The following is a 23,464-nucleotide window of genomic DNA, read 5'->3' as shown; positions in this document are numbered from 1 at the left end:
CGTGCTGCGGCTGTCCCCCGGCCCGAAACGGGGCTTCGGCCTGGGACACCCCCCCTCCGATCGGCCCCCTCCCGCGCTTTTTCCCGGTCCCGCAGAGCCTGCCCCGCAGTTACGCGCCGTGGGTCTGTGAAACGGGCTCATTAAAGGGACGGGACCTTTGGGGAAATACTTTTTATTAGATAAAACGGGTGAAGGGAGGGGGGCACTGCCAAGAAAACAGCGTCAAGAACTATAAATACAGGAAAACTTTTGTCACTAACTCCGTAGTAACATCTGAGTAAACGTGAAGCACTTCCGAGCCTGTAATCAAGGAGCACATCGTTCCTCGTCAGAAAAGTATGCAGAGAGTAAAACTGGGGTTCGTAACTAGTTAGCAAATACGCCTCCACCGAAACAGTGATACAGCGTATTCACGTGTCGCTTGCAGGGATCCACAATCAAGTAGGCAAAAGTCTGTTCGTGGCTTTTGCTTGAAGGGTAACATAGGCCATTAGCATCCTGCCAGGAAGTAAAAAAAAAAAAAAAAAACAAAGCAGTATTAGGGACAACATGGATACCCATGACAAAATTAAGAAAATCTGAATGAAACTGATAATTTGTTCCAATTGATAGTTTATTGCATAGCAAAACAGAACAAATACACCGTAGTTTATTGAAAACAGCATTATGTCTCCATGAGAATCCCAACGCTACAAAATGCACAGTAGTTCTAGCTGAATGTTTCAAATAACCTTGAGGTAAATGTAATATTAATATAAAATGTAAAAATAAACATGTAAGCATGTGTTTACACAATTATAAAAATTACAAATGATTAAATTTACAACAGCCCCATCATGTTTCCTGTGAAAGAGAAAAAAATCATAGACTCTATATTAACACATAAAACTGTTCCATCATTATAATTTTTTTTCATTTAACATTTGCTAATGCATCTGTTCAGGTTCAAATATCTGCATTTAAGCAAAACCCGCATTACAGCTCTTTTTAACAATTTAGGACTGTTATTGAAAACATTTTGTGTGCCAGTCCTCAGAAAGGGTTTGAAGGGAGTCTAGGCACCTAAGCTCCAAAATGCTCATTCTGAAAAAACACTTTCAGCTGACAATCAGCACAGGAACTGGGCTCTTCAGTTTAACATCCTACGTCTGCACATGTCAATAAAAGCTTCAGTGTTGACAGAGCAGCACAGTTTGACACATATTTCAAACCCAGTAGGGATCCAGAAGCTAGATGGGGGGATTTTTGAAGAGTTGATTTTTTTTATTCAGTCAACGTGGTAACTGAACATCTGAAAGATCAATAAATACGTAGGGACACCTCTTTTCTTTTAAAACATGTAACAGTTCCCTCCTGCTCCCCAACCCGTTTATGAAAGAGCTGAAGAGATGTAAGTTCTGTTCCACTTTTTTGCCTGAGGGAAATTGCTATATTGCATATATTGCCCATTTTGTCCAGGAAAATTTTAAACTCCCAGAGTATTCCAGATGAGGGTCACATGTCTCACATTCTTTTGTTCAAGCTGTCTTCCTTTGCATAAAATAATCCATCTCAGTGGTTAAGGTAGTCAGGTTAGAAGGAAAAGTTTTGGGTCCCTGTTTCTGCTCCAAGGACCATTTGTGAATTTTATCCATTAGCTGTTACTGGCACCTCATTTTCTCCTGCTATTTCAAGGAGGATGAACCCCCTACTAGATGTTCTGGTGTCTTCCTTTGGGGAATTATTCAAACTCCTGAACCTTAAATTAAGCTAAGCACCACCATAAAAGCACTGTTTAAGACAGGTAGAGATTTGATAATGTTTATTCACAGCATTTTCCAATGGTAGTCAAATGCCACAAGCTAAAAATAGTATTCTATTTTTAAGCCAACGCAGCATACAAGCTCTGTAGCTCCAATTGTAAGATGCCTAGCTCTCTTCAGGTGTTTTTTAGGGACACATATGTAACAAACTCTGGACTCTCATCTGCAAGTAAGGGGAGAAAGTTTTAAGATTTTACAGTGCTCATCACAATGCCTTTGGAGTTTGATCCAAAAATAACCTAAGCTCATGCACAGAAGTGAAGAAAAAAAAGTAAGAGAAGACCAACATGAAGATCTGATTGCTAGCTAAAATCTTTTCCCATTGCTACCAAGGATCCCACTCCTGCACTCCTTATGGAATCAACTGATGCCAGTTGACGTTTTGGCTGTTTAAAGGCAGTGTTAGCCCACTAAAAATTTTTTCAACAAGAACAAAAACTAATTAAGTTCTGGTGATAAGGCATTTCAAGAAACTCCAGAATATACCAAACTTGGTATGAGGAAAATAATAAATATAACTTAATTAAATGAAAAGGGTTTTAAAATTTATTTTAATTAGTAAAAGAGGTCATAAAAACCCTAAAATACTAGAGCACAAAGACTCTGAAATTTACATTCATGCATGTACACAAATTAAGAACCATACCAATTCCATCTGCAGTGTGGACTTTGGTTCAGACATCCAGGGGGTGTAATGATTGATTTATTGATGTACTGTATTTTTTCTTTGTAGCAACACAGATAATCAGCTGATGATTTAAGAATACATATGCACAGCATAATACAGAAATAAAAATACTGCTGAACATTCTCAAAACTGCATAATTTAATCAAGTTTTTTTAAAAAATACTTCTTGAATAAATTCTGCATTATGCTGATTTCTAACACTGCCACAGTTTGGGTTCAGGTAAAGAAAGTTCAAAAATATCCAGTGAGCATCCCAATACTTTAGCTGTAACAGTGTTTCATTATATGCAAAACCTCAAAATTTTCAAGGGTATTTGGAGTTCAAGAGAGTACTTTGTCACAAGATCTAAAATTATTTCTCTTGTGGTGCCCAGGTCTATGTCTATCAGGTTTTGATGCTAAACATCACAGCTGCTAATCACAGCTCTACAGACATTTATAACTACACCTTAATACCTTGAACTATTTACATCTCTAATAGTGTGCTTTTTTAGATATTGTTTCCAAAACAAGGGCTTCTTAGCCACATCTTAAAAACCAAACAAAGAGGAAGGGACGGTGTCCGCATGGTGTTATGTAAAGTTCTTAATTCCTCATTCCATTTATATTAGTGCAAATACACATGTATATTTATTTGTTCATTTGTTAATCCATCTTGCAAAAATGTGTGTTCTTCTAACTTCTTGTCTGCAGAAGTCACTTTTACCAGAACAGCTTTTTAAAAGTTATTTATTTATTTATTTATATCAGGCTAAGAGGATAAGTCCCCTTCTTCCAGATACAAAACAAGAAAACATGGCTTAAAAACTGTCAGTTCAGCATAAGGATTGTAATAACACACTCTACAGTTACTTAGCAAATGAACTCAAACTAAATCTACTGCAGAAATGTAGTTATCTCCTTGAGAGAAACTTTTCATCACAAGCATAAGACATTTGTGCTCCAGTAAGTGTCCTTCCTGTAAGTGCTGACTTGAATAGTTTTGATCCACACAGCCATGAAACAGTCTAGACATACTGTTTAAGCCTTTCTGTATTCCAAGAGAAAATTCTTCAGGATGTTCTTTAATACAAACCATAATTTCAGAATTCTTCACCTCACAAATTTTCAGAATGCACAGCAATGCCCAATTTTCCTCCAAGGCTACAAAGAGGATAGCCTGCTCTGCATTTACACTGGATTTTCTTCTGTCCATACACATTTTTGTTTACAAAAAGTTTCTTTTTTTTCTTCCCTAGTGGTATTTAATGTATGTCTAAGACAGTTAGGGGAACTCTTTAATGTCACCCATCTACCTAAACATAGAAATCTGCAAAGTTCACATCAATGCACTTGATTCAGAGGTGGGTAAAAACCAGTAATAACAGAAGAACATTAAGTTATCAGGGGTTTGATTTTTTATTTTATTTTTATTACAGTCTGCAACCTAGTAGAAAGATAAATTTTAATACACCCAAAAAGTGTTTATTTTCGAAAGTCTTTATGAATCACATATAGTACTTAAAGGTGATGATCCACAGATGAACAACTGGGTTATTGGCAACCTACAGGGAAGTTTGTGCAGTCTGAAATGACATCAGTTACTGCTGTTGAAAGGGGGTCCATTATCCGACATTTAATTATTACATATTCTGGTTACTCAAGAAGAATTTGAAGTAGTTAATTCTACTGTAACAGATAACAGATATGCTGAAACTGATAAACGTGCAGCCAGTTCTCAAACTTATCTTGATGGTAAATATATGATTTTGCAAGGGAAACAAAGAGGAATGAGACTTGACAAGGGAGGGTAAAAGAGGTTAGCAGTCATGTCCAGCCTTTTTGTATACTACACTTCCTTGCAGTCTCTAGAGAAACAGATGCAATGCAAGCTATTCAGAAAGCTCTAGCAACATTTCTGAAAACAGAATATATGAAGTCAAGAGTGCATTCTTTATCCTTACTGCTATCTCAAGTTTTATTATTATCTAAGCCCAGAATTACTCAGATCTTTTTTTTTTCCATAAACTAGTTTCTGGATGACTATTATGACTTCAAATGTAATCCAGTAAGCCTATTTTTAGTGAGCTACCAAACAAAACTTTAGTTAGTAGTTACTGATGAAGAATTAGTGTAGAGGAAGAGAAAGCAGGATGAGATCAGGGAGAGAGTTCATGAATAAAAAAATTACAACTATGGGAAAATAACCCATTACAATGGAATATTATGTTTTCTTTGTCTTAATTTCAATTCATTATTTTCATGCTGTGCATGCAACTTCCAGTAAAATCCTGTATCAAAACATTATTAATACTTACATATGCAGACACTCTGAAGACTGTAGAAATAATACGTATTTCTTTTGTTTCAGGATTCTTTTGAACACTGAAATACAGGGGAATAATATGTACTTACTATACACTGTAAGTAATGATGATTAGAATCTTTCATTTATTAAATACATTTTAAACACTGCGTCCTCACTCAAATTTTATGAAGGTCAAACTCAGTTAAAATCAACTTATGTCACACTGACCATGGAAAGGTATGTGGCCATTGCTAGATAATGTGGCTATTATGACATTTTACTGAAAAATATTGAGTATATCTAGTCTGAAACTGACTTGGTTTTAGACATAGAATCACAGAATCACAGAATATCCCATGTTGGAAGGGACCCACAGGGATCATTGAGTCCAACTCTTAACCCTGCACAGGACCATCCCCAAGAGTCACACCATGTGACTGAGAGTATCGTCCAAATATTTCTTGAACTCTGTCATGCTTGGGGCTGTGACTACTTCCCTGGGGAGCCTGTTCCAGTGCCTAAGCATCCTCTGGGTGAAGAACCTTTTTCTAATATTACAACCTAAACCTCCCCTGAGACAACTTCAGGCCATTCCCTTGGGTCCTGTCACTGGCCACCACAGAGATGAGATCAGTGCCTGCCCTTCCTCTTCCCCTCATGAGGAAGTTGTAGACTGCGATGAGGTCTCCCCTCAGTCTCTTCTCCAGGCTGAACAGACCAAGTGACCTCAGCTGCTCCTCATACGGCTTCCCCTCAAGGTCCTTCACCATCTTTGTTGCCCTCCTTTGGACACTCTCTAAGAGCTTAATATCTTTCTTATATTGTGGTGCCCAAAACTGCACACAATATGAGTGAGGCCAGTGCAGAGCAGAGAGGGACAATCCCCTCCCTCGACCGGCTGGTGATGCTTTGCCTCATGCCCCCCCAGGACACGCTTGGCCCTCCTGGCTGCCAGGGCACTGCTGACTCATATTCAACTTGCCATCGACCAGGACCCCAGATCCCTTTCTGTGGCACTGCTTTCCAGCATCTCATTCCCCAGTCTGTATGTACATACAGGGTTGGCCTGTCTCAGGTGCAAAATCCAGCACTTTCCCTTGTTGAACTTCATATGGTTGGTGATTGCCCAGTCCTCTAATTTGTCAAGGTTGCTCTGCAGGGCCTCCCTGACTTTGAGGGAGTCAACACCTCCTTTGAATTTTGTGTCATCTGCAAACTTGCTTAGCATCCCTTCCAGTCTTGCTTCCAAGTCATTTATGAATGACTTTTGTGTTGAAGAACACAAAATGCAGCTCTGTGGAACCCCACTACTTTTCACAGTTTTCAGCTAATAAATCACAGCAATATTACCCAGATGCTGATGACTCCAGTATAGTTTGCATTTTGATAGCTATGAAAAATTATGCAGCTAAATATTTTGTAAAAATCTTTTCACATATTCTTTGAGATAAGAAACCTGCAAAGTGAAATGCATCTTAGTACAGACCACAAGAAATAGCAGCAGTACTGGTGAAGAAATGCAGTCTTTAGCTCATTTTTAACTAGTAGGTATAGTTTATGATAATTTTTCTTCCTTTGGAATTTTGTATACATAGGCAGCTATGCAATTTAGGATGGGATTAGTTCCGAATTTTTATATTTCTAGTCTGTGTTATGAAGACTGCTATTTCTTTCATCATGTTTACAAAAAACACTGAGATATCATTGCGAAGAATCCAGGCATCTCAACATATTTTCAATTTAAGTATTTTTAATTTGTTATTTTTCCTCAGCTCTGCTTTAAGTGATGTTTACATTTCTTCAGAAATTAGATCATGTAACTGTTATTAATTTATCTAATTTTGGAGGTTCCTATTTACATTAACTCACTATGGAATAGCTGAGGCTTATAACTTCCATACTTACACACTTCCAAGAAATGCATACCTCAATACCTGCCTTGCCACAAACAGATTCCATCCCTGGGAAAGGTCCCAATATAGACAAGTTACTAGAATGTATGTTAAACACAGGCCAGTGAACTCACCACACCAGGTCCAAGCTGTGACAGCAGTCCCCTATTACCAGTGCTTCAGCAAAGCTTTTTTTTATAAGAGCAAGTGAACCCCAAATCAACCAACATCACCTTTGTTGATTCAATCTCTCCAGCCAATAAAAAAATTGACTCTGCAATCAACTGACTGCCTGTGGAGTCCTTTGTCATGTTTGAACCCACACTGTGAAGATCATCTTCCTTGGGGGGAGTCGAGGCTTTCTCAGAACTTTTTGTTACATCTGATATGTTGATATACTCAACAGTGGATTGAAAAGCATTGCTGAAATTGGTACTGACCCCAGCTGTCTGCCTTCCCAGCCCTTCAGAGATGACTGTCCCTCGCAGGGACAGCTCAGCTTCTGAACCACTGCAGTTTACAGACCAGCATATTAAGACAAACTAACATAGATGTCAGTTTATGCTAACATACTAGGTTGGAAACTACAGCATTTCAGAAACTGTTTAACCATCTCTGTGCAAAGAGTGACAACTTTCAGAAGAAGATATAGAGAGTTAGTGTGGTTATCGCTTTCTACCATATATTACCACCCCCAAAAGCTACAGTTCTAAGTTACTCTGTCTTCAGATTCTTCTCTGAAAATAAGGCTACCACTTTCTGGTTTCATATATGTAGGATATCAAAGTAAGAGGTGACAAAGAATAAGTTTTTCTATTTATTCCACTGCCTTGAGAAATTTTCCCCTTGTGGTTAGCTTCCTGTAAGTAATTTTTCAGAATGAGTGTTTATTTCTAGCACTTTGGTTATTTTTTTAAGGCAAAAAATTGTGTCTGTGAAAATCAGATAGATTCTTCATTTGTTGACTTGAAAGAAACCAGGACATTGCCTTTAATGAGTGTGTTTGCCCCATTTCTTTTTTTTTTCCCTAAAAGGTTTTAGAAAAAACCATGTTGTCTTCTTGAAGAGGACAGTATTAATAGCCCCATGTTCTTCCAAATTGTTAACGTCTAAACTATTCATTGAATATGGTAGTTCATCACTTTAATGTGCATCTATTCTATTTTTATGAAGAGCAAACATCTTCATCTCAATACACTTTGGGATTTATTAATACCCTAACCTTACCAGCAGTATTTTATTAGGCTCTCCAAATAACAAAAGAACAACTTAATGCCTTCAAATACATTCATTCATTATGGGGGAAAGGGCATGGAGATGGAGATGAAGCAAGGAGAAGAAAACACTGACTACAAGATACCACAGCAGCTGTCACCATCGACAGACACTGTCAGAAAAATCTGGGGTTAAGTAGAGAAGGCAAGATTTATCAACAAAGATTCATGGACTTTATTTTAATTAACAAATTTTTGTTGTGTAAGTATATTCTTTAACCAAATCAAAATACTACAAGAAATTTTGAATCATTTAGGTTACACAGGATATGACAGTAAACACTAGAATTTTGGATGGATTCAACTGGTCACAGACTATTTATGAATGGATTAGTAACAGACTACAAGTTGTGCATTAATTCATTAGTAAGAAAATATCACTTTTTTGCAAACAAGAAAATATCTGCCATTTAATAATTGTATCTGGAAGTCCCTAGCTGTGCTTGTAAAATATCTAGATCTCCTAATTTCAAAAAGATTATTGCATTTTCTCATAATAAAGCTATACACATGGAAATGCTTTAATAAAACAAAATCTCAAACCTTTTGATACTATTTCGAATGCCAGTGCCTTGGAGTTAGAACTTAGGAAAGGCCAGAAAAAACTGTTGTAATAAAGATAAGTAAGGAAAAGCTCATAGGCCTGCTGCTCCTAGCAGTAAAGACACTTTTGTGTAACTCTTCATGCCAAGGCTCTTTTCCATAAGGAATACTGTTACAGGACTGAACAGTGGTAGTTTATACCTCTATAAGCTTATTGTTATTGGTCTGAGTTCATCTGTGGCAGCTAATTTTTCAATGCACATCACCTAGCAGCTAACAATTATTTTAGTATCCATTTGTTTTTTACCAAGCCTTCTTAGCCTTCAAATATAAAAATTCAAAATTAAACCTTAAGGAGAATACAGTTTACAGAATTTTTAATACCACAAAAGGTTTTTAATATCACTTTAAAACAGTAGAAAGTATCCAATGCGACCATAATCTAAGATGAAAAGAAACCAGACAGAGGATAGCAGTCTAAAAAAGAATTTAAAGGACAGTTAGTATTCAACAGGAATTTGAAGGTGAACTCTTTGGGAAACAGAATTTAAGCAATTACTACTGTCATTAGCAGTTGTTTACTGAAAATAAAAGGCTATGAGCAGGTAGTTTTCATTGCATTATTTTCTGGTGAATTTGTACAAAAATGAAGTAACACAGGCCTAGCATGGACTAGAAATTAGAAATTAAGTCAAGACTGTCATTAGTGGTCATCTTCACAGCCTTTCAGTGGCTTTTTCTCTCTTAAGATGGTGGAAATAAAACAGCAGCATCATTTTGGTAACCTGGGGACAGGGAGAAATAAGACCAAAAAAAAAGACAACCATGATTGTGAAGGGGGAGGGAAGGTCTGAAATGTCAAAATCAAAAACTTCTCTCATGGTAGTGACAGAGAACTTAATATCAAAGGACAAAGAAAAAAGATTTAGTTAAATTTTAAATTTCTTTTTCAACTGGTATTGAGTGTTAACACCAGCTCCTCTGGCAGTGAGAAACCAGCAGACATTTATAGGCACAGAAATGGAGAGGCACATGGTAGATAAATACTGAAGATCAGTCATCTCACATGAACTGAGTAGATGTATTTCAAAACTTCAGAGGATAGAAAGCAATCTGCCAACTGAGGAAAAAAAAAAGACAAAAAGAAACAGCAGAGGAATGGATCTTGAAATATTTTCTCCTAATATTGTATAAAGGACAGAAGTAGCACACAAGAGGAAAATCACAGAAATATATAAAGGGTCAATAGGTTGAGGATACAGAAAAAGTAAACCTTGAAAGCAGGATGAAACTGTGGGAAGATCTTGGCAGATGCTTTTTTTTGTTTTAAGTAACAAGACCTACTTGATATCCTTATCAAATTTTACAGCATAAAAAGGAAAAAGAATGGGAAGATGTTTAAGGAGATAGGAAGGTAAAGAAAATGAGTGGCTTAGAACAGAACTTGAACATGTTTAGGATAAAACAACTCAACAGCAAAGGGAAGCAGTAAAGGGAAAGAACTGATTGGATTTGCACTTTGTCCTAGATCAGTTGAACAACACAAGAGCAGAAACAGCTGCAGGCAATGCAGAGTCAACTAAGGCCCAGGATTAAAGTAACAAGCAGCTTGATTCAAGTGCAGAGTGAGCAATTTAAAAGAAAAGGGAGGGTAGTGTTGAAGCACTCATGGATGCTTTTTCTGTCACATCCAGTACTTCTGAAGAAACCACTTGATTTCCATCTATATATGATATGAAAATACAAAAACTAATCAGACTAATAAAAAATTTAGTAATATCTTTGACAATCTCTATATTCCCATTGCTTAACTAGGAATGAGTCTGCATAACCTATAACTACATTCTGTATCCCACTAACCAGGGAATAAGAAGTTTTGTCCATCGGAGAAGTCAGCATATGGATATATCGAAACAAAATTAACTTTTTATTCTGAATTTGAATGTCTGAACAACCACCCTTAGTTTCAAGGAAAAGAAACCCTCACGTAAAACTCCAAACAATTCCATACACCAGACCTGGCAAAAAATATATGTTAGTCCACTGTGTCATGTTAACAGCCAGATTCTATCACCCTTAGCATTACACTGTGAGAAGTGTATTTGCTGAATTAGGAAGGCCAAAATGCAAGTGAATTACAAAAAAATTTAAAAAAAAAATCAGCAGGAATAAAATATATACAGAAATAAAATTTTCAACTAATTATTTCAATTTCTAAATTCTAAATCAAAAGCAGTCCAATGGAAAGTAGTGTAAAACTAAACAGCCAAGACTTAATTGTTGATATTTTATCAATGACAGTGGGAATACAATCTGTTTCCAGTACCATGCCATGTTTTCAATAGATGATTGCAAAAAAAAAGTATCTTTAAAATGGTAGCGAATTATCAACCATCTATGTCCATAAATGTTATATAAAAAGAGTTTTTATGTGGGACAGATGTGATTAAAATTGCATATATTTTGCACTGAACTAATACTGTTGTTACATGGTATTTTGATGGTCGAAGCCAAACAAGCTTACAGGTGGATTAAATAACAGCTCCATTTTTGAAGCAGCAGTGCACAATAAATTTACACAAATCGACACAAAGTATCTATGCACAGTACATACATACACGGTTGTATAAAACAGAATAACACTTACCTCACCAAGTCTTTATAAAAAGCTTTTGTAGTTTCTAAGTATGGGTCAACTACATCTTCGAACTGGCAAAGAGTTCCTCCGATGCAAAAATGCTTAAAAAGACAGAAGAGAAATTCCTCACGATCCAATTGACTGAATAAGTCATAATGGTCAGAATCCTCCAGAAGCAAGACCTTGTAGAACAAGAAAAAAAACAAGGAAGTCAAATTGATAAAAATTGCTTATTTGAGATTCAGTTTATAAACAATGCAACTACTTTGCTGTATGGCACACAGAAATTATGCCCATATAAAATATAGGAACTAGGGATGGAAATACATATTTCTCTATAAATCCTTCTTCCAGTGATGCAATTATGTTCAAAATTCTTACATAAAATATAAACCAGAATCACTGTCAGATTTGTGCCCAAAAGCCATAAGGGAATATTTTTCACGTTTTGTTGTTTCACTGATTAATTATTTGTCATGCTAGTGAAACGATCAATAATCTGAAAACAATCTAACTATATTTGGGGTGTGAACCACTGCCAAACCACTGGCAAGGTTTTGGTAACTTTGCCAACACTTGCATTTTCACTCTTAGATTGACACAGTTATTTCATATTTGTAAAAGAATCCTAGGATCTCCCAGAGGAGATCACTTAAACTCACATCATGCTTTACTGCAGACTCCAGTGAGCCTTAATCTGTAGGCTGGATTAACCAGACATGCTCTCCAGCTGTCTCTATGTGTCTCACCTGCCTTTTGCTGAGATATTATGTGAACACAGAGAACTTGCTAAATTAGTCCCAACACTGCACACTGTAAATGTGGAAAGGACAATCCCAATGGCTACAAGACATTTGAGTCATGTCAGCCAAACTGCAGATGCCAGCCCAGGCAAACTGGTCAAAGCTAGACATGAGCCTACTACTCTCTGGCCCTCTTTATAACACAGCCTGAGTAAAAAGGGGTCAGGGCAACAACTGTTCTGGATGGCCACTTCACATATATCCCAACCCCCTTCTTGGCTGAAGCAAGAGAAGACAAGGCAGGTAGGAAAGAAACATGGAGCCTTGCAGCTGAGGGCCACCCTCTGACACCAGGAGACAGTTTGGTGCCCCCTACAGTCTTCTGTCTTAGAGCCCTGGCTAATTTAATTTGAAGTTTTGATGTCATTCCTGGAAGATTTTTACTCTTATTCTTTCTGCTGTCTTACCACGAGTAGGAATCCCATTTGTTTCAAACCAATGTGAAAACCTCAATTTGCAAATGCTGACACACACATCCCTTCCATGGGAAGGAAAATGGGAAGACATTGAAACCCCAACAATTTCTAATTTTAAATGTTGCCTCTAACTTTCCTACATACAATATACTTAATTTTCAGAAAATATTTCACATGTACCCAGCTTATAAATAAATACATAGTATTTTGAACTGCTAGGCTACAAACCACATCTGAAATTTAAACATGAGCTTGAGTTCTCACCTTTTCCCAGAACTTTACAAGACAGACCAGTATTTCAGGCCACATCCTGTAACCAGTGTCACTGGTTCAAATACACTGCCTTCAAAGGATTTGCCAAGTGCAAATGAGTGCAACTCTATAATTATTAAGTACTTATGCTGATTATATATACAAGGAAGAGCAAAATCCAGTTCTCCCACACTATGCTTTGCTAATGCTAAACAAACTAAAGTTTAAAAAATTGGTTTAGCTTAGTTTATGAAGTCAAAAGAAACACAATAAAGACATACATTGATTAAGAAGGTGCCAATGCTAGATTCTTTTCCAGAATAATCTGCTTTCTGACCCCTCCACTACAGTATAACAAAGTTTTTACATTGCAGGCCTGTTCAGGAGTTATACTTAGTCCCCTTCCAGTGTTACACTGAAAAATAATTTCCTTTTTCATAGTTTCCTCTTCATTTTAGTGAAAATTTATGAAGATGACTTTCTTTAAATGTCTTCACATATGATATGGTCAACACCCCTGGCCAAGAATGCTTCAGGATGTAGCTATCAAATACATTCAATTTCATCAACTACCTGGAAGGCTGGGTGAACCTACAGCTCTGAATATCAGAGAACCTTTCCTTTGGCACCCCTTGTTTCCCCCTCCTAAGCAAATGAATATCTACATTTCCCCACATACACCCAAGGACTGACTACTTGAGACACAGGTGGGCAGGTTTTCCCTTTTTCTCCCAAATAAGAAGGAAAGAGGGCCCACCTGGAAAACAGTCCCTGCTTTCACACATTTAGGCAATGTACTGCCTCAATTGTTTCTAAAACATGGCTATCAATGTGTCCTTATGGTACCTAACAGAGTATGAAAAACTATAATAAATTATTCATTACTATACTGACCTTCCTTAATTCATCAGAGATAAGAATATCATCATAATAGTCATCGTAACATTTCACAATATCTCCAGTTTCTCTAACAACTCCTTCACAGTACAGCCGATCAAAAAATGACATGGAAATCTGTGTGCAAGGTACCACTGTAGCTTCAATTTTTGTCACTTTAGAACCTGGAATATATAGGAAGCTGGTTGCATGTTTCATATGCTTTAAAAAAACACAGATTACATAAGTATGACTCAATCACACAGACCCTCAAAAAAGCCAAAGAAAGGTAAGAAAAAAACAAGTGTAAAGAAAACATTAAATTCATCTGCATGCCACCTTCCATTAAGGCTCATGTGTTTGCTCCCTCTGTCGGTAAATACTATCAACCGAAACTAGGAGTAGATGGAACACTGTGAACTCAACATCATGTTAGATCACACCCTTAGAAAAATCATATTCCACAGCTTAACCCTTAAAGAATCTAAGGACAGCTGCCAAATTTGGCATGATGAAGTACAAAAGTCAACAGCTGCTAACAGCACCCCACAATGTAAAAACCAAAATGAACACAACCCCAACAAATTTTTTCTTTATTAAGTATTATATCTGAACTTTTTGAAAAGCTTTATTAACCAGCTATTTCAGAAAATGAAAAAGGTACTCTCAACATTTCCCGTATGAATCTGAAGTATTATCTCTGTAATCACTAAATGCAGGGTATATTTTTCTATATTTTTTTCCCCTCTGCTTGCAAGTCATCCAAGGCCAGTCCTGTTGCTCATAGACATCTGAACCATTTGAGAGCCCTATAGTATTTTCCTTAATGAGGTATCAGTCTAGAAGGGCACATCTCTATATACAGTGTTACATCTACAAATCTTTATGCATGGTGTTGGATAACTTATGGCACCTTAAATAGCATTAGACCCCATGTTTGAGAAGCTTTGGACTCAGTCCAAGTTCTGTGTGCTCTCTACAGTCCAAGTGTTCAGAACATATTCTCTATCCATCTTGTAAGTCCACCTGAACACCCTCATTGGAGACTGGTCAACAACATCACAGTATCAAAAGGCTTTTTACCATACAATTAAAGATAAAATTCAGTTGTGACCTGACAAACTGACCTAAAGGATCACTAAGGACTACTATTTGGGAAATGTCCAGATTTCCCTCTAGATGACAGTATTTCAGGAAAAGAAACATGCCAAAAAGGGGTGTATGAACCAGGATGTTTCCAAGAGCATTGGAAACCATTTCATTTCGACCCTCATCTTTGCAAGCATAGCATAACCTAAAATTTCTCTTGCCCACACAGTTCCAGAAAGCCCTTGGGATTTCTGCCATATACTTACATGGAGACTATTTATTCATAGGTTAAGTAGGACTGGCATTTTAATATCTAAACCCAGGTAAACTGTACCACCTACCTGATCAACACTAGGAAAAAAAATTAAAGAGAAGTTACAAGTTGATGGCTTGAAAATGCACCTACTTAAGCTAAAATACTGACATGAAATTTTATAATTATTTTACCAGACCAATGTTATGTAAAGAAAATCAGCTATAGACATTTAATTGCTTGGCTTCACGTCTACAGATTATGAAAAAGAGTACCTTTTATTAAAGAAAAAAAGTTTAGGACATTCTCCTACCTGTCCACGTAGTGACTATCAAACAATAATGAAATTATGTAACCAAAAACACAAGTCAGAAAAAAAACATTAATTACAGCCTCACAACCTAAGAAAACAACAAAACTGATTTATATTTACTTATTCATCCTTCCTCCCACCCCTCCACTTCCAGCTTCCTCTAACTTTTAATTATCCAGCTTCCTTTCACAGGGATAGAATTTTTATTTTATAAGGGATTTAATATGAGCCAAATCAGCCCTTAACAGGCTGATTTTGTAAATACCTATGAATTAAAAACTGAGTCAACTAATAAAAATCAGATGTTAAATGACCTGAGAAAAATGAAAAATCTTACATTTTCCCAGTTATTGAGCTAAAAGTATAAGAAATTGAGCTATTTATAGGCCTCGAATTGTAAGGATTTTTCTGAAAAAAGATTTTATGAAAACTTTGATCAGGTAAAAAAAATCCAGAGCTTTGTAATCTATTCAGTAATTCAGAAAACTGAACTATAAATGGAAAAGTTTAAATACACTGGAAGCTCCTAGTCTCCATTTGAGAGGTGAGATTTGAAATTGGAGATTCCAAATTTCCTAGAAAAGAGTGACTAGTTTTAATAATGCTGTAAAAGTGAGAAATAAAATAGGAAGAAGAAATGCCTTGACAACTCTGCAAGTGGAAAACAAAGAGCTGAGAAGTCCTGAAGTCGTTAAAGCTTCTTATAACAGCCAGCTCTGAAGTATCTATAAAGTGTTGCCAATATAATTTTAAATGAACATGCTGCATATCTAGTAGGGGGCAGACAAACCCTGGACTAGGTATATTTAGAATTCCTTCAAAATCTAAGACAGGTTTTTACGTCAGAAAAACATCTTGCAATTTACTATTTACAAAACAGGTTATATATACTGCAAGTTCAGCGCTTAGAATTAAAAATAGGCTATTTCAAAAGTAAAAAGTGCAGGTTGATGATTTATAGGTTCAAATGACATCTACATTTTGTTGGCAAGTTATAACCTATAACTGTAGTCTAAAATATTGCTGATTTAAGATTATAATTCAGATTTTAAAATGCCATTCCAAAGACAGAAATCGTTGAAGCTTCAAGTACATATGGGAACTCAAGAATCTTTTTTCAGGCAAATACTGAATTTTTATTTACACAAAAAGAGCATAACCCTACCCCTTTGAAGATAAGTTTTCAAGTGTTAATTGAGCTTAAGCAGATACAGTCCTGCCTCCCCAAGACTGCTGACAGGTGCAAGGCCAGCAATGCGTCCAAGGAAAAACTACTATTTAGTTCTCACTGCAGCTATTTCAAACACACAAGACTCAAGACATAAATTGGTATGCATCAAATTTGTTCCTTTAGCTGCTTCTATTTTTGAAATATCAGAGTAACCCATGAAGAGGTGGCTTAAAGCACATGTCAGAACTATCAGGTACTGTGCCATGCAGCCAGGAGGAGGGGAAAAATATCCCTACTACAAGAGGCAAAAAGTGTGGTGTGAGAATAGGATAGTAAGTATCTTTCTGATCAGATCAAGCAGACTAGAGAACGTCCTTGTGTGTAATTTACCTAAAATGTTTCATTTCGAGCAATGTTAAAGCTGGAGTCCTCGAGACAATGTATAATTATGGATTCTACCAGGAAAAAATACATTCTTAGTGAAAAGGTGCAAGGGGACTACATCCTCAAAAAAGACGAAGTTATTATGAAAACAAACACTACTGTTATATTGATGATTTATATAATGCTGACATCTTTCTGTGGGTCCATAAATACTTGCTGCTCAAGCTCATGGAGGAGAGGAGAAGGGAAGTTTCTAAGGATCTATCTAGACTTGACTTATATTATGCATCCAAACTATTTCCCCTCTGAAAAAAAACCCTAACATTTTTGTTTGCAAGAGAATAAATACAGTATCTGAATCAACCTAGATTATGTAATTTTTCCTCAGATATTCTAAAAAGTAAAATAAGCCCATTTCCAGCATTTTTTTAGGAACAGGAATGTGTTTTTAAAAGAGTTACTCCACAGTGATAAGTAAATGATAAATCTGCATTAATATATCAGCATGTCTGAAGAAGAAAATACTAGAAGATGATTTTTACCTCCTCCCACTCACAGTAAATTCTTACTATATTTTCAAAAAATGCACATGAAGACTAAGTATAGAAAAATGAGCCAACATTCCTCACCAAAAATAGGCAAAGAATGGGAAGATGAAATTTTAAGAGCAAATGGGGTATACCAGCTGTTCAGGATTTAGAAAGGGAACCCTTCCAGTCCTTAGAACAAAATGCACTACTTCTGTGCAGAGGAAGACTGAGCAGAATTGGGAGTTAAGCTGAGATACTTGGCAAGTGACCCTCCACTCTTAACATAAGGTATGTAACCTACTGACCTTCACTGCAGGGACTGGCAAGTCGTAGGCTAGACAGATAGCCTAAAAAAATTCTTGCCTAAAGCAGGAAAAGGTTTACCCAACAGTTTGAAATATATCTATTTTTTTTCTGCTTGCCAGAGTGAGAAAGAGGTACCTGAAGGGGTACTTGAGATATTTTTTGCATCTTTTTATTTCAATTGTTTTAACAGTTGGATGTAGTGTTTGGAAAATGGATTTTAACTGAACAAAAGGGTGGCAATGTCTAGTGTCATTGTATATAGTGGGAAAAATCTATGCCAATTTCAGAGAGCTGAAATGGAAAAGTTAGAAAATTCCCAAAGCTCCATTAAATATTTACACACAGTAAAGTATTTGCAGACAAACCAAAAGAAATTAGGACTTCCCACTACCCCCTTTTAAAATATTCTTATTATGGAAAACCGCTTCGGCAATACCAGAGATCACATTATGCACAAAATCTCACTACATTATCACATGCAATTGCTGTGAAATTTTATGTGTTATTTACACAATGAGAAACACATTTCACAGTGGTGCCATAAATTTGCTATTTGATTTTAGCCTTTCTGCTTTAGTGTCTCATCTATATCTATAGATGTAACTGAGTGTTTTAAGTAGTTTCTGATATGGCAACAAACTAGAAGTCAACCTCATGGCATGATTGCACCTGGAGCAACCTATGACATGGGGCTCTTCTGCGCCTTGATCACCTCTGTTGTGCAGACAGCAGATTTACACGAGCTCGGAGGTGTGCTCTACCTAATCTGCTCCTCTCTCAACTTTAATTTGTAACAGAGCAATACTCTCAGATCTGTCCAGTAAGGTTGTTGCATCTATAGAAGAATGCCTTTCTCCAAACATTATCTGAATAATTAATGCAGTTGATTTTGTCTGGATACGTGGTCAGGTCAACCAGATGTCACAGACCATTCAGAAACAGTTCTAGGTGCTTGGTTTATGAATGATGCAGGGATCGAGGGAAAAAAAAGAGTAAAATGTGACAATTTAGTAACAGACAAGACAACAATCTTTTCTTTTAGTAAAAAAGTCATTCTTTAAGGTATTTGAACCAGGTGAGAATACACATATATGAACTGTCGTTATTAGAAAATGGCAAATTAGAGCAAAATAGTTACAACACAGACTTTTTTAGTTAAGACTAATTTATTCTAAATTTACCCAATGTAGTCCACTGTCCTGAAGCTGACAGCAACTTTAAACTGGAGTTCACGTTTTGATCATTAAAAAATGCCTATAATATTCAAATAAGAGAATACCAGTTAATGAAATGAAACATAAAATCATCATTTATAATGGCTTGAATATTTTCAAAGCAAATTATAAGGCTCCAATTCCAACAGTAGATTCTGTATGATCTTTCAGTTTGGATGCCACCAAATCCATGCTTTTGTAACTTTGTGTAGGCAGTGTCTTTTATACATTCAAGATATCTTCAGGTGCACGTTTATATATGCATTAAAGTTTTACAGTAAAGCACTTTTAGTCCAGGAATACACAAAAAAGCTGTATGAAATTCTCGAGGTACAGAAAAGTGAGGAAGAGATGAGACAGTTCTACCTCTTTATGCAATGTCGTTGAAGTGAAAAATTAAATGCTAAGTAGGATTTTAAAATTTGCACTTTTCAAACAAATTCAAAGCTTGGAGAAGTGTAGAGACACAAAAATTATTAAACAGATCTATAAGTTATTGATAGTGTGGAGAAGATGTTCCACATTAAGATTTGAAGTATTCAATCTTATTATCACTTAAGAAAGGAGACATGCATAGAAATGTTGGTAGCTGGCAAGTTTAAATGATAGATAAGGCAACTGAGAAAACCACACTTACATACATGTATACAAGCAGTGGGAATAATCATTGAAGAAGCTGCTATGAAAATGATGGATTTTTCAGTCTCTGCATCACCAAATCTCTTTACCACCCCTCTGGGATACAGAGAGATCAGACAGTATAATGTAATGGTCCTTTTTCCCCCCAATTACTTCACAGCTATTCAGATTTCATCCATTCATAGTGATATCTTTACATTTTTAATTCAAAAGATTCAAGCATTGAGAAGGCAAATGCGTATTTTGAAAACTTCAATAATTTGAGGTTCAATAAATTGAAACTGTTATCAGTGGGAGATGAAATATTGGTGCATTTCTGTGTGAATTTCTTTAAAATACAAAGAGGCTAAATTCTTTATCCAGGATAACAATATAAAGTAGACGTATAATAAATTAAAACCACAAGTGCTTTTGAGTTTTTTTTTCTGTCTGCAAATAGATACACAGATTTGATTTTGCAGACAAGAGAAGTGAAGGACACAAAATCAGTATGAGACTTGAGTCTCAAAAAAGCTAAAAGTTCAAACTTCCAGTATAAAGCAATGGTACCCATTAATTTTGAAAAAATTATATCTCCAGATATGTGGTGCACATGCACATCTAATTGCCCAGTGTAGTTACTGTGACAAAGCCATAGCAGCTGAGAGCAAGGGTACCACCTGTGTGTATACTGTTTAAAGTCTCACCCTGGGTGGACTTCCCAATATTAAATGCTGTGGCCAAGATCAGCTCCAGTTCAGATTTCCATTCCTGGGAAACCTGAATGACTAAATTGTTCCCTCTTGTAGCAGAGTAACACTAGTACAGACTAAAATATTTTTACTGGACAATACAGTTAACTCACAAAGTAAGACTTGAGCACCCCACCTATTTTCAAGGAGACAGTGAGTAGGCCAATAGCATGCAACACTGGTACTATGTTTCCTGTTATGCAGTTTTCCATTAGCTATAATTTCATGGGAGGAAAAAAAAGTCAATTTAAAATACAAAGGACTTAGAACTACCATAACAAATTCATCCTTTTGATAGGGCTTAAACTGCTGGTCAAAACCAAATGCTTGTGCTGTGATCCTGCCTTGCATGGACCTGAAATGGAAAAATGAGATTAAATATTCTGCAGACATACTAAGAACTCATTCACTCTGCAAATTTGTTAAGTTAACCACATAAAGTCCTATTCTGACCAATAATTGTAGGGGTTTGTTTGTTTTGGTTTTACTTTTCATTCTCAGTTATAGGAGCTTCCCATCACCCCCACACACACTTTGGAGGGCTCAGGCTGCATCAGAGCAACGCTGCGAAGCTGAAATAGACCTTGGCTCACTCTGGAAGGCGAGGACAGATGCCTCGCACCTCAGAAGGAGTGGTTTGCGTGCCTGGAAAATATCAAGAAGACTTCAGATTAAGAAGTGGGGGAATAAACGGGGGGAGAAATTCAAAAAGAAAAAAGGAAAATAGAGAGACACGGATCCGACGCCACCGGAGCGGGAGCCCTGAAGACGAGGTGAGGACTCCAGCCCTCAGCACCGCCTGCCTGTTCCCCGCCGCCCGCCGCTCCCTGCCGCCCCTAGCCAGACGCCTCTCGCAGCGGGCTTTCCTCCTCCCACCATTTGAGGAGGCGATCCTCGATGTCCCTGTCCTGCAGGCAAGAGAAGGATTTCTGTGACAGGGCCCGGAAGACGAAGCCCGCCCCCCGGCCGCCCTCGACCCCCGGCGACATTTCCCGCGGCCTGGCGGTTGCCGTGGAGACGGCGCCGCTCCGGCGCGGAGCTCGATCCCGCTCACAAGCGTTCCGCCACCCGCGAGGGCCCCCGGACACGGCCGTCCCCCTTTTCTTTGGCTTTTACCTATAAAATCCCCTAGTTCAACACCAGCCTTCTCCCCCCTCCGCTCTCTTCCTGTCTTTGCGCCAGGAAAGGCTTGCCAAGGGAGAGCCCAACAGGCAGGGGCGGGGGCTGCCACTGCTGCCTCTGCCAAAGCCACCTCAGTAACGTAAGACCAAAACCTGTTAGGAAAAGCCCAAAGTTATGCATTATGAACCTCTAATGAATCAGCGTTGCTTCTTGCTTCCCAGGATGCTGCGCCGCTTGGGAATAGGAGAGCCGTGCTTTTGAACTCTTCCCAGTCGAAATTAAAGGAGAGCATATTCTTACTTAAGCAAAATATTTCTGAAAGTCTAGTAAAGCAAGGGACACCTTGCAAAGTTTGGGCAATTTCCTGGCCTTTGCAGGGAAAGCAGTGAGAGTTTAAGGTTGCTGCACATCTCATGCTATATCCTTCAGCAGCTCACCGCCTCCCAAACCCGCCCTTGCTTTACTGCAGATTTCCAAAAAATGGCATTTTCCCATTAACCTACTGCTCAGGCTGAACAGCAGCCCCATTTCTAAGGAAAAAAAGAAAAAGCAGAATAGAGAGAAATGCGGACCAGCCATCACCAGAGGAGGAGCCTTGAGGGCATGGTGACGACTCCAACCCTCAGCACCTGTTCCCCGGCCACCTCTAGGAGTGGTTCTGTTGGTTTCTAATAAAAAAAAAAAATTAATCACATTCGATTTGATTAGAAAGCAGAAGAGAAAGGTGCAGCATGCCACGACAGCAGGGAGCCAAGATGAAACTGCTGCCACACACACCCTGGTCTCATTGCCCTCTAAAAGATGTCCCACAGATTTAATTTGTAAGACATGTTCATCAAACAGGCTTGTACCAAAGGAATCCAGAAGAAATTGATATAATAAGCCTATGAAGGAGCCCTGTTTTAACATCGTTTCAGTAGAATTCATTGCTCACTACATACTCACTACATTTTCTAACAGTGCAGCGAGCTGCAGTTCAGCAGATCAGATTGCTGTGTAGCAGTCATGTATGTGAGATTTAAGGAGCCATTCCTCTCTATCTTCTCCATTCTGTTTTTTTCCAAGTTCCCACACATTTCCATTTTTTTCACCTGATAAATTTTGCTTACACCTAAGCAATGATAGAAAATAAAGCTACGCTATACTTCAGGATGTTTAACTGGTAGAGATAGTTCAAGAGGAGATGAAGAAAAAGTGTGCCTTTCTTAGTTTTTAAATATGATGTAGAGTGGTGGCACCAGAAACAAATGACTATAACCTTATTCTCAACACATCTCCACCTACTCCAGCACTACCCCATCTGTTAAATTCCTCTTGCCACTAATACTGCTAGCCAGAGATTAAATAGCCAAAGTGAAAAAACTGGTTTGGGCAGGGAGTGATGTGTAGCAACAACTACCAAACACATAAATTCTTAATTTCAAATACAGATTTAAAAAAAAAAAAAAAAAGAGCAAAACTTTAGGTCTTTGTGGGCAAAAAATTCTACTGACTTTAGTAGGGATTTGCTCTGGTTAAAGTGTTGAATCAACTAGCACATGCTTAAACCCCTCTGAAATCTAGAGTGTTTAAACACTTTGATGAATCAGGAGAAAGGAAATGAGCAAGGACTTCAGGATTGGCCCAGAGGGATCAGGACAGGAAACTCTAAACTGTGGAATTAATTTCTTTAAAGCTGTGCCATTTACCTATCATAGTTTATGATTCAATAGTTCCAGTTTAAGCAGTACACAACAATAAAAGTTAAACTGGGACTTTCAGTTTAAACACTGACCTCATTATCCTCTGATGTCATGAACAACAGCCTGAAGTAGAAAGTCAGGCACAGTACTCTTTTAAACACAGACACTAAACTTGTTTTTTAAAATGTTAAGGATTTTGTCTTTTCACAGAAGATATTTGAAGGGTGGAAAACATATTTTTCTGACATAGAATGAAATCTGGTAGGTATATATTATTAAGCAATAGTAGTCCCTTCCTTTTGAGCAGACTGATTTTCAGCATCTTTTGTTTTTCACGTATTTACTTATGTGTGATTTTGAAGAGTTTTACAGTCCTGAATAATCTGTAGGCCTTAAGTGCAAAGCAAACAAACCAGCCTTTCCATGGCAAACAAAAATCAAATTACAGAGGACCAGCCCTGTTGCACCTTTTCGAAGTGCATCAGTCTTTAAGGCAAAGGTCAGCTGGTGACAGAGCAGCAGCTCATTCCAGTCAGGGAGGTAGGGAAGAACCTGAATG

At 37.5% G+C, this 23,464-nt stretch overlaps 1 protein-coding gene across 1 annotated transcript; it reads right to left on the bottom strand.

Moving 5' to 3' along the window:
• Nucleotides 1-162: 162 nt before the first annotated feature.
• Nucleotides 163-21,123, bottom strand: CFAP300 (cilia and flagella associated protein 300). Its single transcript, XM_018071494.2, has 7 exons — nucleotides 20,978-21,123; nucleotides 20,375-20,456; nucleotides 18,699-18,771; nucleotides 13,490-13,656; nucleotides 11,134-11,306; nucleotides 4,788-4,854; nucleotides 163-498 (listed from the first exon to the last, which is right to left on the bottom strand). Exons 1-7 carry the CDS (start codon nucleotides 21,088-21,090, stop codon nucleotides 367-369), a joined length of 807 nt encoding a protein of 268 aa, XP_017926983.2. The 5' UTR covers nucleotides 21,091-21,123; the 3' UTR covers nucleotides 163-366.
• Nucleotides 21,124-23,464: the final 2,341 nt, after the last annotated feature.

The sequence above is a fragment of the Manacus vitellinus genome, unplaced genomic scaffold (genome assembly GCF_001715985.3).
Source record: "Manacus vitellinus isolate BGI_N305 unplaced genomic scaffold, ASM171598v3 scaffold_2_pilon, whole genome shotgun sequence".
NCBI classification, from domain to species: domain Eukaryota; kingdom Metazoa; phylum Chordata; class Aves; order Passeriformes; family Pipridae; genus Manacus; species Manacus vitellinus.
This window is presented reverse-complemented; position numbering and strand designations above follow the sequence as displayed.